This window comes from Bos javanicus, chromosome 16 (genome assembly GCF_032452875.1).
Source record: "Bos javanicus breed banteng chromosome 16, ARS-OSU_banteng_1.0, whole genome shotgun sequence".
NCBI classification, from domain to species: domain Eukaryota; kingdom Metazoa; phylum Chordata; class Mammalia; order Artiodactyla; family Bovidae; genus Bos; species Bos javanicus.
In genome coordinates this window covers 52,594,161-52,607,750 of record NC_083883.1, presented here as the reverse complement: position 1 = coordinate 52,607,750, position 13,590 = coordinate 52,594,161, and the positions used below count along the sequence as shown (strand labels likewise).

At 41.3% G+C, this 13,590-nt stretch overlaps 1 protein-coding gene across 3 annotated transcripts in view; it reads left to right on the top strand.

Annotated features, from left to right (window-relative positions):
• Nucleotides 1-13,590, top strand: part of DDI2 (DNA damage inducible 1 homolog 2) — a 43,391-nt gene that overhangs the window by 3,619 nt on the left and 26,182 nt on the right. For 2 of the 3 annotated variants that reach the window (XM_061383172.1, XM_061383175.1), the window contains exons 2-5: nt 4,974-5,103; nt 7,730-7,966; nt 9,728-9,854; nt 13,453-13,580. In XM_061383172.1, the coding sequence (XP_061239156.1) occupies nt 4,974-5,103; nt 7,730-7,966; nt 9,728-9,854; nt 13,453-13,580 (622 nt within the window). Of the gene's footprint in view, nt 1-4,973; nt 5,104-7,729; nt 7,967-9,727; nt 9,855-13,452; nt 13,581-13,590 lie in introns of those variants that run through there. The other variant, XM_061383173.1, reaches the window with a different exon arrangement.

Below are 13,590 nucleotides of genomic sequence, written 5' to 3'. Positions count from 1 at the left end.
CTTACTTTGTTTAGTCAAAGTACATTGTCAACATTTTCCCATAACACTTCAATTTTTTTTCTTTCATTTTTTTTTGACTGCGCTGCACAGCGTGTGGAAGTCTTAGTTCCACAACCAGAAATTGAATCTGTGCCCCCTGCAGTGGAAGCTCAGGGTCTTAACCACTAGAATGCCAGGGAAGCCCCTCCCATTAACATTCAAATCCTCACAATTTATCATTTTAATGGCCACATAATTTATCATCATATAGATGTATTGCAATTTATTTAATAGTTTCCCTATTGCTGGGCTGGAGAAGGCAATGGCACCCCACTCCAGTACTCTTGCCTGGAAAATCCCATGGATGGAGGAGCCTGGTGGGCTGCAGTCTATGGGGTCGCTGAGGGTCGGACACGACTGAGCGACTTCATTTTCACTTTTCACTTTCATGCATTGGAGAAGGAAATGGCAACCCACTCCAGTGTTCTTGCCTGGAGAATCCCAGGGACGGGGGAGCCTGGTGGGCTGCCGTCTATGAGGTCACACAGAGTCGGACACGACTGAAGCGACTTAGCAGCAGTAGCAGCATTGCTGGGCATTTTAATTGGGGGCATGTGGAACCAGTTTTGAATAACATTTCCATGGATACCTTTATTCTTAAGGCTTTGTCCCCATTTCTGATATAGGATAAATTCTTAGATATGAAATTGCCAGATTTTTGAGAGGCTCTTAGTAACTGTTGCCAAATTATCTTCCAGAACCATTGTAAAAGTCAAGCTGACTGTTAACAACGTACTTGGATAGTATGTGTAGATCACTTGGTATATAGTGCATTTTCAGTTAATAGTAGATACTATTATGAAGCTGTTCAAATTTGATTCTAAGGGTTTTGTGGCTGTTTTATGATCCTTAATGCTAGAAATGTATTGTTATGATACCTGTTGATTGATTGAAGTTGCTCATTCAGAGACCTGGAAACTTGACATCCTACTTAAAGGTTCTGGAGTCATATTAATTAGTCTATCACTGAATGTTGGCTAAGATGAGAATTCAATCTCCAGGGTGTCTACGCTGGAGCAAGTACTAAGAGTTGTGCCAGTTTTGGAGATTAAGGCTTGTAGTTGTATAAATTTTCCTGTTGTATGTTCTTATAAATGGCAAAACTTGAATTTTGAGCCTTATAATCTTTGAGCTGCATTTATGAATGGTAGAAAGCATCACCAGTGCCATTATCAAAACTTGTTTTGACTGGTAGAAATTTGAAACCATTTATCTCCTGGAGTCTCATATTAAGTTGAAAAATCATTCAGACTTATTCTGGGACATTGGTTGCAGAATAATTGTTTCTTAGATTCTTAAGCCTGTTTTAACAACAACAATAACAACAACAAAAGTTCTTTGTGGCAGTTATAATTTCAACTGAGCTGCTATCTCATCTGTGCCCTTGGACTAGAATGGTATACATCTGCTGCTTTGTCAGTATGGAGAATGTTTGCTCCTTACCCACATTCTCCAGTCTAGTGTTTTTAGGAAATTGGAGCAGATAGCAGTCTTCCATATTTCATGTACACGTTTGAGGGTAGTGACTCCCTGGTTCTTACATTTTTATTGTTAGATTAGGCCACCTGCTTCTTAAATTATGTTGTCCACTGAGGAAAAACTGTTTAGCTAAACAGTGATGGATTGATGTATGGCACTGTAAAATGGGAATCCAAAGAGTGAGGAGTTGCCAGTGCTCCTTTCTTCCTGTTCAGAGCAAGGGGTGCATTGGACAATGGATGTGTTTTGATCCTCTGGTGAGTAGAGGCCTTTACTGGTGCGTGTGTACGCGCTCAGTTGTGTCCAACTCTTTGCAACCCCGTTGACTGTAGCCCGCCATGTTCCTTTGTCCATGGGATTTCCCAGGCAAGAATTCTGGAGTAGCTGCCATTCCCTCCTTCAGGGGATCTTCCCAACCAAGGGATCGAACCCACATCTCCTTTATCTCTGTGTTGGCAGGCAGATTGTTTACCACTGAGCCACCTTTAGTGGTGATGGGTGGCTTAATAGCCCTTGGAAAGGTCACCCAGCTAATTCACCAGGCCATGTTGGACTTCTGTTTGGGAAAGTTGTGTGTGGTTCTAGGGGAGAGTGTGGCTGTAAAGTCAGGCAGATGTGGTTCTAGTCCCAGTTTTCTTAATAGCCTTGGAGCCTCAGGTCACTTAACTGTATATCAAATGGGACAGTTAATGTCTGTTTCATAAGATGGTTGTGAGACTTAGGCAAGAGAATATGAGGATTAAGCGAGAAACTGTGAGAACCTAGTGAGACGCTGGCTCTGGTAGGAGCTCACCCAGTGTTAGCTGTCTGCTGTTTTAATATGGCTTTCCGTGGAGTACTTACAGCCTGAAGAAAATTCAGTAATCTTGTGGAATGGAGCATTCAGATTCTCCTGAGTTTGATTTCTTTGAGTAGATAAGTAAATGTTCTTTTATAAAAAGTGCAGTTAGAACCTGCTGACTGATCACGTGTCTCTAAATATACTGGTAGTTGAGTTTCTGACCCTGGAAAATTGAATTTCTTACCCGATAGGCCTTAGGCCACTAGTACCTCCATTATGGTTGCTTCACAAAATCGAAGCCCCTCTGTTGGAGCTGGCTGCGTAACGTTTCTCTTGGTATGCTTCTTGCTGCACACCTCAACCCAGGACACTTGTCACTTCAGATTTGTGGTGGTTTTTAAAGCAGTCCCAGAAGTCATACTATGACTCTCAGATTGTATTGCAAACCATCTGTGTTGATTCTGGTGTACTTTTACTATGAGATGCGTGCTTAAGTGGGCTTCCCAGGTGGCTCAGTAGTAAAGAATCCACCTGCCAGTGCAGGAGACGAAAGACGTGGTTTGATCCCTGGGTGGAGAAGATCCCCTGGAGTAGGAAATGGCATCCTACTCCAGTATTCTTGGAGAAGCCTGGGGCCTGTGGACACCACTGAGCAACTGAGCACAGTACACAAGGTGCTGATTAAGTAGGGGAGTGTGAATAGGTTGATAGAATAACAGTTGCGATCTGTTGTAACATGTTTAAACTTTGCATGTGAGGGTAAAAACTAACAATACTTTTTCTAGTCCTGGACAGAACTTATAAAATAGAATTCAAGCTACAAACTCTGCAAATCCTTTTTTTTGGCTCAACCCCGGAAGTATTTGATTTTGGAAGCAACTAAATTCAGTTTCTTCTTCTATTTCTTATGTAAGTGCAGATTCTGAAAGCAGATATGGCAGATTTTTTTTTTCCCCCAGTTTAAATCCTCTATTTTTCATGTTCTGTGTCAGGCAGTTTTGCTGTGACAGCTATGAGGATATGTGAGGAAACACTGTAAAATGGTAGTATAGCAGAAAGACGGGGAAGGGACAGCTGTGTGTAGGTATGATTATCTAGCCCCAGCTACATGCTTGACAAATGGAAAATGTGAAGCCCAGACCAGTTGAGTGATGGGGGCCTCGTCAAAGTCAGGACAGAACGCAGGTTCCTCAGTTTACCAGTGGCCTCCTGGAAAGTGAATCATTAGCGAGAAAACCATTCAGAGCCTCTGTTTATTCTGAATACCTCTCTACGGAGTAGGTCATAATGCAGGGTAGGCTTTTACGTTCCTTCATGGTAAAATCAGTGTGTCCGTTGTGTATCTCTTGTTCTTTTCACAGCCCATTGTTTCATCTGTTTTTGTGCTCTCAGGCTTTCTTCAGTGTTTGATTGCACATCATACAAATATTTTTATTATTGTACATCCCTGATCCTTTTTTCCATCTGTGTTTAATTGTGCTTTCTGAATTTCTTCCGCTTTTCTCTTCTACTCATAAACATAAGAGTGATAAAAGTTTGAGGATGGTTGAAGAAAAGGAAGAACTTACTATTTGCAACCTCTCAGACTTGCCAAAGTGGAGAGGATTTAAAGGTGGACACATGAGGGGGTACTTCACTGGTGGGCCAGTGGCTAAGACTCCCAGAGCAGGAGGCCCGGCTTCAGTCCTTGGTCAGGGAACTAGATCCCATTGGTGCTGCAACTAAGACCCAGCACAACCAAATAAAAAAGAAAGAAATGGACACATGGGGATGTCATGTCTTGCAGCGTGACTGGAATTAACGCTGTATCATATTTTTGAAAGTTGCTAAGGGTAGATCTTAAAAGTTCTCATCACAAGAAGAAAATTTTTATAACTCTGTGAGGTAACAGACGTTAACGAAATATATGGTGATCATCTTACATTACATACGTATATCAAATTATCATGGTGTACAACCAGAACTAATACAGTATTGTATGTCAATTATATCTCACTAAAACTTGTGGATGGGGAGTCAACATATTATTTAATAGTTTTGTAGTTATCATCCCCAGAACAAATCATTCCCATTTCCCTCTCTGCTAAATATTAAATCTAAAATTGTCTGCCTCCCTTAGATCCATTTGTCCTTTAATTCAGCTAATACTTGGGCATTATTCCTCTTCCAGGCCCTTGTTCTAGCAATTTGGATATGGTGAAAAAAGCAAAGTTCTTGTCCTCGGAGTATCTTACTTTTTCATGGGGTAGAGAGACCATAAAGAAATAAGTATATAATATGGGAATTGAGGGTGTGTCTTAACTAGGGTCATTAGGGAAGGACTCTGAAGGGATAAAGTTTGATCAGAAACCTTAAAAAAAACACCAACCTGGGAAAGAACATTCCTCAGGTAAAGAGAACAACAAGTGAAACAGCCTTGAGGGGGAACTTGCCGGTGTTATTTGAGGAACAGCAATCATGGTATGAGATGAGGTTGTGGGGAGCCAGGGACCAAACTGTTTGTTTGGGCCTTTACGGGAAGGATTTTGGCTTTTATTCTAGGTGTGATGGGAAATGGCTGGAGGGTTTGAGCAGGGAGTGGCATTCTCCAATGCAGAGGAAAACTGTGGTCTTTCTGTTCTGTGCTGTGTTACTTCTCAGCGCTTTATACTATTCAAATCTTTTCTGGTTGTAGATTGTCTACGCTGAAAGGCCTCTCACAGACAACCACAGATCACTGGCGTCTTACGGCTTAAAAGATGGCGACGTTGTGATTTTACGACAGAAGGAGAATGCAGACCCTCGACCTTCGGTGCAGTTCCCAAGTAAGGCAGCTTGTAGTGATTTCACAGCCCTGGCAAGCGTTAGTAGATAGCATAGTTCCAGGTCTTGGATTCGCCTTGGATTCAGACTACAAGGATACAAATCCTGACTGTGCTGCTTGCTTGCTGGGTAACTGTGGACAAGTTAACTTCTCTGAGTCCATTTCCTCACCTGTAAGACAGGTGCTGTAATTAACCACAACTCCTAGAGTTGATGGGAGAATAATGCATGTGAACCTTCAGCACAGAGCAAGCCTTCTCAGTAAACGTTAGGCTCTGTTGTTAGCAGCCGTCATTTTGTGCCGGGAAGGACTTGCGAGGCTGCAGGTGCCTGTGCTTCGTGGCGGGCTTCTGCTGCTTTGTGTCTGGCCGCCAGTGACAGGCCTTTGCTGAGCGTTTCACAGTCAGCCAGGCACTTGTGCCCACATTTCATCCCATAACTGTAATAGGAGAAAAGATATCTCTTGACATTTCTTAACCATTAGCAGATGAAGCTCTGATTTTTAAATAATCATTTCCAAAGTTGCATAGCTAGTAAGTGACAGCACAGGATTTAAAACTTGGTGTTTTCCCCATTACTCTGAGCCTTATGAACATTAAGCAGTTGGACCACCAAGTTCTGTTTTTTTCCCACCAGCTTTGTTAATCATGAAAAAGAAACTGTTATTTGTTTTAGACACTACATCTAGAATCTGTGCATTGAGAATTAGGAAGTTTCCATGTCCTTGAAATAGTGTGCAGAGTTGTGTGTGTATCTGTGCATTTGATGAGGAGATGGTCCATAGCTTGCTTCAGATTCTCAAAGACGTTTAGGTGTCTGGGTGAGGAAAGACTCCAGTTTAGAACGCAGTGCTTCCATTCAGCCTGAAACTAGAGCTATGGGAGACCATCAAGTCCTGTTCCTTTCATTTCTGAATAATGTTATTCCCTGGGGGTTACTGTTAAATTTTAGAGAGAGAAGTGATTGAGATATGCCCGTCAGTCAAACCCAAATCTTCCTCTGGTCAATTTGGTGAAATTGTTAGTTCTGGAGATTCACTGGTTTTTTTTTTCCCTGACTGTGCCACAGGATCAAGAGAAGCCACTAGATGGGGGAGGGGAGGCAGTCTGGTCTATAATGTAGACAGGTTTTTTCAAAATTATTCTGAAGTGAGTGGACTCTCAAGATAACAGTTGAAATGAAAATTTCTCAACCCATAAGGAGGACCCACCCAACCATATATGTTTTGCTGGTTGACCTAGATTAGCTACTGCACAAAGATTATCTTATTCACTTCACTTTGTCCATTGGCTCAGAGTTCATGTGCATGTATATATACACGCACACACACTGCCCACTGAGGTCGGTTTGACAAAAAGTGCCTAGTTGAACCCATGCTAAGAGGCTGAAACTTTACACATGGGTGTAAGCATTCCCTTTTTCTAGTTGAAGTCCAAAAGTCTTCAGGACGGCCCCAGACTTGGAACAGGTACAGTCATCAGATACATTTTAGGGTTGAAGAAACGTGGGTTCACTCAGTCTTAGCCCATCATTCTGGCTACATACTTGGGTTCTGTTTGTTTTCTTTTCCCTATTTAATAATACGGCTCTTTTTATTTTTTTTCCAATAGCAGCTTTATTGAGATATCATTCACTACTACACAGTTCACGTGTTTAAAGGGTGCAATTCATGATTTTTAGTATATTCAGAATTGTACATCCATCCCTATGATCAGTTTTAGCACATTTTCATCATCTTTACAAAAAACTGTGTACCCATTAGCAGTCATTCCCCATCTGCCCTCACACCTCCTGCCCCTCAGCAACCATCAATCTACTTTCTGTCTCTGTATTTTCCTATTCTGGACATTTCACAAATGGAATCATACTATATGTGGGTCCTTTGGGTAAAGCTCCCTTTTATTTTTCTTTCATTTTAATAAGGTCAGCTCACCCTGGAGTATGGAACCTGGGATGTGGGCTGTGAACCTGTGAAATCTTTTGGTGTGCTCAGCACTGAGAAGCTTTGCAGTTCCTTTTCTTCTTTTTTTCTCTTTGGTGAAATGATTACACCCACTGGCTCCCCAGGGTATGAGAAGAGTTAGCAGTGATGCACAGATGAAAGCATAAATTCGAAGCACTAATACGTGTAGCACATACTTGTAGAAGTTAACATCTAACATTCATTTGATATATATAGTATTCTTTACCCAGGATGTCAGGGCTTTTTGAAGCATATGTCAAAGCAGACTAGGATTTTTCTTAAGACCTGCATTCAGATTTATGTAGTTATATTTGAGACTGACTTTGATTTTTTTTTTTTTTTTAAGACATGAGTAATTAAAAACTTACTATCCTGGGATATTTTATCAACCCCAAATTTGAGATCATTACCATTGTCTCCTTATCCCTACCACCTCCCAAACCCCTGTTTTTCTCTTTCTATTCTTTCCTACCTGTTCACTCTTGGACTGCAGTCTTTATATTCAAAGTCAGCGTGAGAAAGAACCAGGGAGAGGGCATTCAGAATGTCTATGGTTACTATCTACTACTAATACATACCACGTATGTGCAAATTGGCTGCTTCCTTCAAATACTTGTTCTTATGGAGTCATTTGAAGTAAACTTTGAATCAATTCTCCCCAACAGACTTACCCCGAATAGACTTCCGTAGCATAGCTGTGCCTGGCACGTCAAACACCCGGCAGCGCCAGCCACCAGGAGTGCAGCAGTCCCACTCAGCCCCTGGAGAAATAGCTTCATCTCCTCAGGGCTTGGACAATCCAGCCTTGCTCCGAGACATGTTGCTGGCCAACCCCCATGAGCTGTCCTTGCTGAAGGAACGCAATCCACCCTTGGCAGACGCTCTGCTCAGTGGAGATCTTGGTAAGCTTATAAAATTGGAAGGCCGTCAAGCTGACCTGAGGCGAATAGTTTCACAGCAAATGGGGAGAAATTCAGGCAACTGGTCTGTTCAGCCCACTGAGTCACGTGACTTCTTGAACATATCAGTTGGTCTGTGAGAGGTAAATTAGTGCTGATGTCAAAGACTGGTTAGTTGGCAATAGTGACAGAACATTAGGGATATCAAGAATTCTGAAACCCCACTCAACCAGTCCCCTTCGTTCCTCTTTTTTTCCCCCTAATTATTTCAGCAGCATATAACCCAGGTACAGATCTTTTTTAATTGAAGAATAAGTGATTTACAATATTGCTTTAGTTTCAGGTGTACAGCATAGTGATTCAAGAGATTTTAGTTTGTTTTTGTGTGGGGTTTTTTTGTTTTTTTGCAGATACTATTTATAGCCAGGTACTAGTATTTCAGTCTGTTTCGTTAGACCCTCAGTTAAAGAGGGTCCAGTTAACCAGCTGATGCCAGATGAAATGATTTTAGTTCCAGCTCCGGTGGCATCAGCCTGTATGGCAGAATGCAACCCCTTTATTCCCATTCACCCCAAATTTAATGATAGTGGGGCTGTCACCAACTGTCCAAAAGTTTATTTGGAGCTGTATTTGAGCCATTCTTGTATTTAACAGAACATTCATTTTTAGTCATCTTTATGACAGTTTTCTCTGTAGATTTCTCCAGTTTTACTTCTGGGTTTTGTGAAACCCCACTGATTAAATTTTAGAACAAACAGACACTTAATGACTCATTCCTCAGTAACCATAAAGTTTAGGTAATATTTCCCTATAAAGAAATACTTAGATTTTAAGCATTCAGTTGATTGAGTTTTGACAAATTAATGTAACCAGCACCCTAGTCAAAATATAGAACATTTCTGTCACTCCTGCAAGCTCCATTATGTTTTCTTCTAAGTCAGTTTCCACCCCTTATCAGCTCCCTCTATTCTGATACTTATCATGGGTCAGTTTTGGCCTAATTTTTGTTTTGATATAAATGGAATCATATCTGATGTCCTTCCTTGTGTCAAGTTTCTTTCACTCAACTTGGTGTTTTTTAGATTCATCCATGCTGTGTGTATTAGTTCATATGACCATTATCTTGGTTTCTTTAATTTCTTTTGCAGCATATCTAATTGCCAAGGACCATGATGATGGCACTTTTATATTTATGCATTTGAATATACTCACATCTAAGAAATATCAAATAAAGGTGGTTCTTGTAACATACATCTTATCTCAAGCAGTGTTTTCTCTTTACTGATTTTTCTGCTTAGAATCCATCAGGTAATACAGATAGACTAACAGTAGTTTGCTTATAATTTATCTGCTTTAAAGCAGAGAGTATTGTAAAGGAGAAAAATCTAGAAGAGGAAAAGAGGGACGGTAATGCTCTATTTTATTTCTAGGTAATAGGATAATAAAAGTGGGGAGAGGGGAGGGGAGAGTCATTTATCTGCCACACTGAGGGTCATTCTCCACTGATTTAAATTGAAAAGTCATCATCTCTGAGATGGTGTTTGCAAATACTTTATTTTTTTACACTAAATTTAGGTAAATAGTAATCTTTGCCTCCAAGAATAGAAAATAAACGTTAATTGCTCATCTTAAATGATTTTTAGCCATCCTTTCTGCATCTTTTACAGTTGTATCTTGAGAAATTGTTTGATATGGAAAAGTACTAATAAAGAAAATATAATGATTCTTAAGATCACCACCACCACCCCCACCCCATTCTTGCAGAGAGATTTTCTAGGGTCCTGGTGGAGCAGCAACAGGACCGAGCCCGGAGAGAGCAAGAAAGGATTCGTCTCTTTTCTGCGGACCCTTTTGATCTTGAAGCTCAGGCAAAGATAGAAGAAGATATAAGGTAATAATTCCTTCGCCCAAAGAGCAAGATTTAGAGAATCCAGATTTCCCAAACTGCAGGTGATCTTATATTCTTTGGGCATCTGCTTTGAGGTGGATTCCTTATTTGCATTTATGTAAAACCTACTGAAACAGTAGGTTCAGTCTTCTGGTTTATTCTCTCTTCCGTTTTCCTCGCGTTTTGATTCAACATTACAAAGGTGCAGCTACCTGACTTAATGACTTTCTCTTCTAAAATTTTAATAAAGATTCCCTGACTTGGAGACTTCCTAGAGGTCCTGGGGTTAAGACCCAGCACTTCCACCACAGGAGGCAAAGGTTTACTCCCTGGTCGAGGAACTAAGATCTTGCATGCTGCACGCAGCACTGAAAGCATAAAAAAGACTGCCCGTCTAACCCACAGCATGTTATTAAGGCAACTCCAGGTTGATGCTCCCAGGGCTGTGCAGAAGTCCTCAGTTTGGTGAAACTAGTGGGCTGGCTACTCAAGCTCATTGGGCGCTCCTCAAACATAACACGCAAGCTCTGATTAAATCCAGGACTTGGACGTGATTGGATTAGAGGGAACTGTGCAAAGAGAAACCTTACTGTCCTAAGTCTTTTTTCCGTCCACAGCTCTTGTGCCGGCCTCAGCAGATAAAATGACGGCAGGACTCGTTCCAGCTCCAGGTTCTCTGATGCTGTGGTTCTAATTTGGGGCAACATTAAAGTCATAGAGAAGTTCTTAAAAATGCAGATGCTTGGGCTTTACTCCCCAATCTGATGAATCAGCATTTTAAGTGTGGGACCTAAACAGGACCAAGGATGCTATCGCCCGCCTTGGTCCCCTTCCTGGTCTCAAGCAGGGTACAGTTCAGTCAGTCCCTTAGAATAAAAGAACAGCTGCTTTCTCCCATCCCAGATTCAGTTTTTATTGCTAATTGAAGGCCATAGTATGACTAAGAACAGTGTAACTGTAATAGGACTACTGTTAAGGGCTTGATCATCATCTTTGGTTACTTAAAAGAAGCCTGACTTGGTCATTGTCAGCTTGGAAGTCAAATAAAGGTTTTCTTATTTCTCTGAGTACCTTTGAAATCAAAGAAATGTAAATATGCCAGAATCAGTTGACAGCCCTAAGCCATTCCCTTCTGTTCTTGTTTGTATAAGCCTTCCCATTAATTGTATCAGATACTATCAACTATTTCACGAATTAAATCTGTGCAGAGAAATGGCGAGATAGTTGTGTTTTCTGAACTAGACCACATTGCAGCTGTGAGGGAACCTGACATAACTCTTCTCAGGGACAGTTGTATTCAAGCCGGGAAAGTGGGGGTGAGGGCGGAGAGCGAGGAGCATCATAGCCAAACCATGACATGGAACTGTTGGAAGAGAAGTGAAATGAGGCACATTCACACGGCTCATGTTTCTTCCCAGGGGGAGGTAGAGGAACTGGGACCAAGCATGTATTCTTTTAAAGGAGAAAACCTTGTGTCCGTGAAGTGACACAGAGCCTAGGGTAGCCAAAGTAACAAGTATTATTTCAGGCAGTTTTTTTGTTGAAACTTACCTTGGTTAGAGTCAATGTAAAGTTAGCAGTGCCCAGCTAATTTTAGGGGTTTTTTTGTTTGGTTGTTTTTTTTAATCGGGGTATAATTACTTTACAATGTTGTTTTAGTTTCCACTGTACAACGAAGCAAATCAGCTGTATGTATACATATATCCCTTCCCTCTTGGACCTCCCTCCCTCCTACCCTTCCGTCCCCTCTAGGTCACCACAGAGCACTGAGCTGAGCTCCCTGCACTATACAGCAGGTTTCCAGCAGGTTCCCACTAGCTGTATGTTTTACACATGGCAGTACACAGATGTCAATCCCAATGTCCCAGGTCCTCCCACCCTCCCCTTCCCCTGCTGTGTCCACATGTTCATTCTCTACATCTGTGTCTTTATACTTGCCCTGCAAATAGGTTCATCTGTACCATTTTTCTGAATTTCACATATATGTATTAATAAGATAATAAATTTAGTTATGTGACCTAGGAGAAAAGCTATGTAACTGTATTAAATGCCTATGGCAGTTTAATTTGGTGTGCTACACCCGTGGTCACACAGGGTACATGTCCATTGAGGTATATAGTAGCTTTCCTATTTGCCTGACTAAACAAGTTTACTTTGACTTTGTGAGAAGTTTAATATGTTATTACAGACTGTCTGGTAAAACCTTCAATGCAAGTAAGCTAGAGTATTATTTCAAAAGGGACAAGCACTGCAGTCTAGAATGTTCACGCATGCGCAGTCACTTAGTCGAGTCTGACTCGTGTGACCACACGGACTGTAGCCGGCTAAGCTCCTCTGTCCATGGCATTTCCCAGGCAAAAATACTGGAGTGAGTTGCTATTTCCTCCTCCGGGGAATATTCCCAACCCAAGGATCGAACCCTTGTCTTCGGTGGCTCATGCATTGGCTGGTGTTTTCTTTACCACTGAGCCCCCTGGGAAGCACAGTCAAGAATAGAGGTCAGCAGACTTTTTCCATGAGGAGCCAGATAGTAAGTATTTTAGGTTTTGCAGCCCATGCAGTCTGTGTCAGGAGCACGCAGTTCTGCCAGTGCAGTATGAAAGGAGCTGTGTATAATAGGACAGTATGTAAATAAATAGTGTGATTGTGTTCCCACATCCCACAGAGACAGTAGGCTGGGGACTTCCTGGTGGTCCAGTGGTTAAGACTTCACCTTCCCGTGCAGGGGGTGCAGGTTCAGTCCCTGATTAGGAAGCTAAGATCCCACATGCCTTGGGGTCAAAAAAATGAAACATAAAACAGAGACAGTGTTGTAGCAGATTCAATACAAAAAACTTTAAAAATGATCCACATCAAAAAACTTAAAAAAAAGAGCTGGGAATGAAGACCTTAGATGTTGAGTAAGCTGGAACTCCTTCTTACGTGCTTTTCTCCTGTTAGAATGCATTCCATTTTTGAAGAAATGTTTTGATGGACTAGGTGAAATACGATTTGTACAGGTGTGTATAGTTTTCTAACAGGTACCCAAGTAGGTAGATATTTCTGAGCGTCTGCCCTTAGCCTTGTATGCTAGGTGCTTTATAGCTCTCAGCAGTCCTGCAGTAGGAAGCATTGTCCTCATTTCACAGATTAGAAACCCGGACTTGGAAATTAAGCAGCAGATGCGATTCAAGCAGTTGAAAAACCTGTATATTATATTTGTGAACCATTTTTAATGCAGTGGATGTAGGAAACGTACCCAGATACCCAGTAAACCCTCAGTTTAAATTGGAACATTGGTAAAATTCTAACCTACAGGATGAAGCAGGTTGTGACCCTTGCTTACCAGTTTATTTTCCTGTTTCTGAAACTTGTAAAGGGAACAAAATTGTTTTTACCTGAAGGTAATTTGTATGCCTTTAGATTTTCTGCCAATGATGTATCTCACTTCCTCCTACTAGATCACATATTTCAGGGTAAAGCACCAATTGTCATTTCTGTGACTCAGCCTCTATAGTTGGAGCATATGATATGTACAAATGTTTTTAATACTGTGACTTTGAAACAGATTTGTCTTCATGGAAACAATGCGATTAGTATACCTGGTTTTTGTTTGTTACAGGCAACAGAACATTGAGGAAAACATGACAATAGCCATGGAAGAGGCTCCAGAAAGTTTTGGCCAAGTAGTGATGCTTTATATTAACTGCAAAGTGAATGGACATCCTGTGAAAGCCTTTGTTGACTCAGGTGCCGTCTC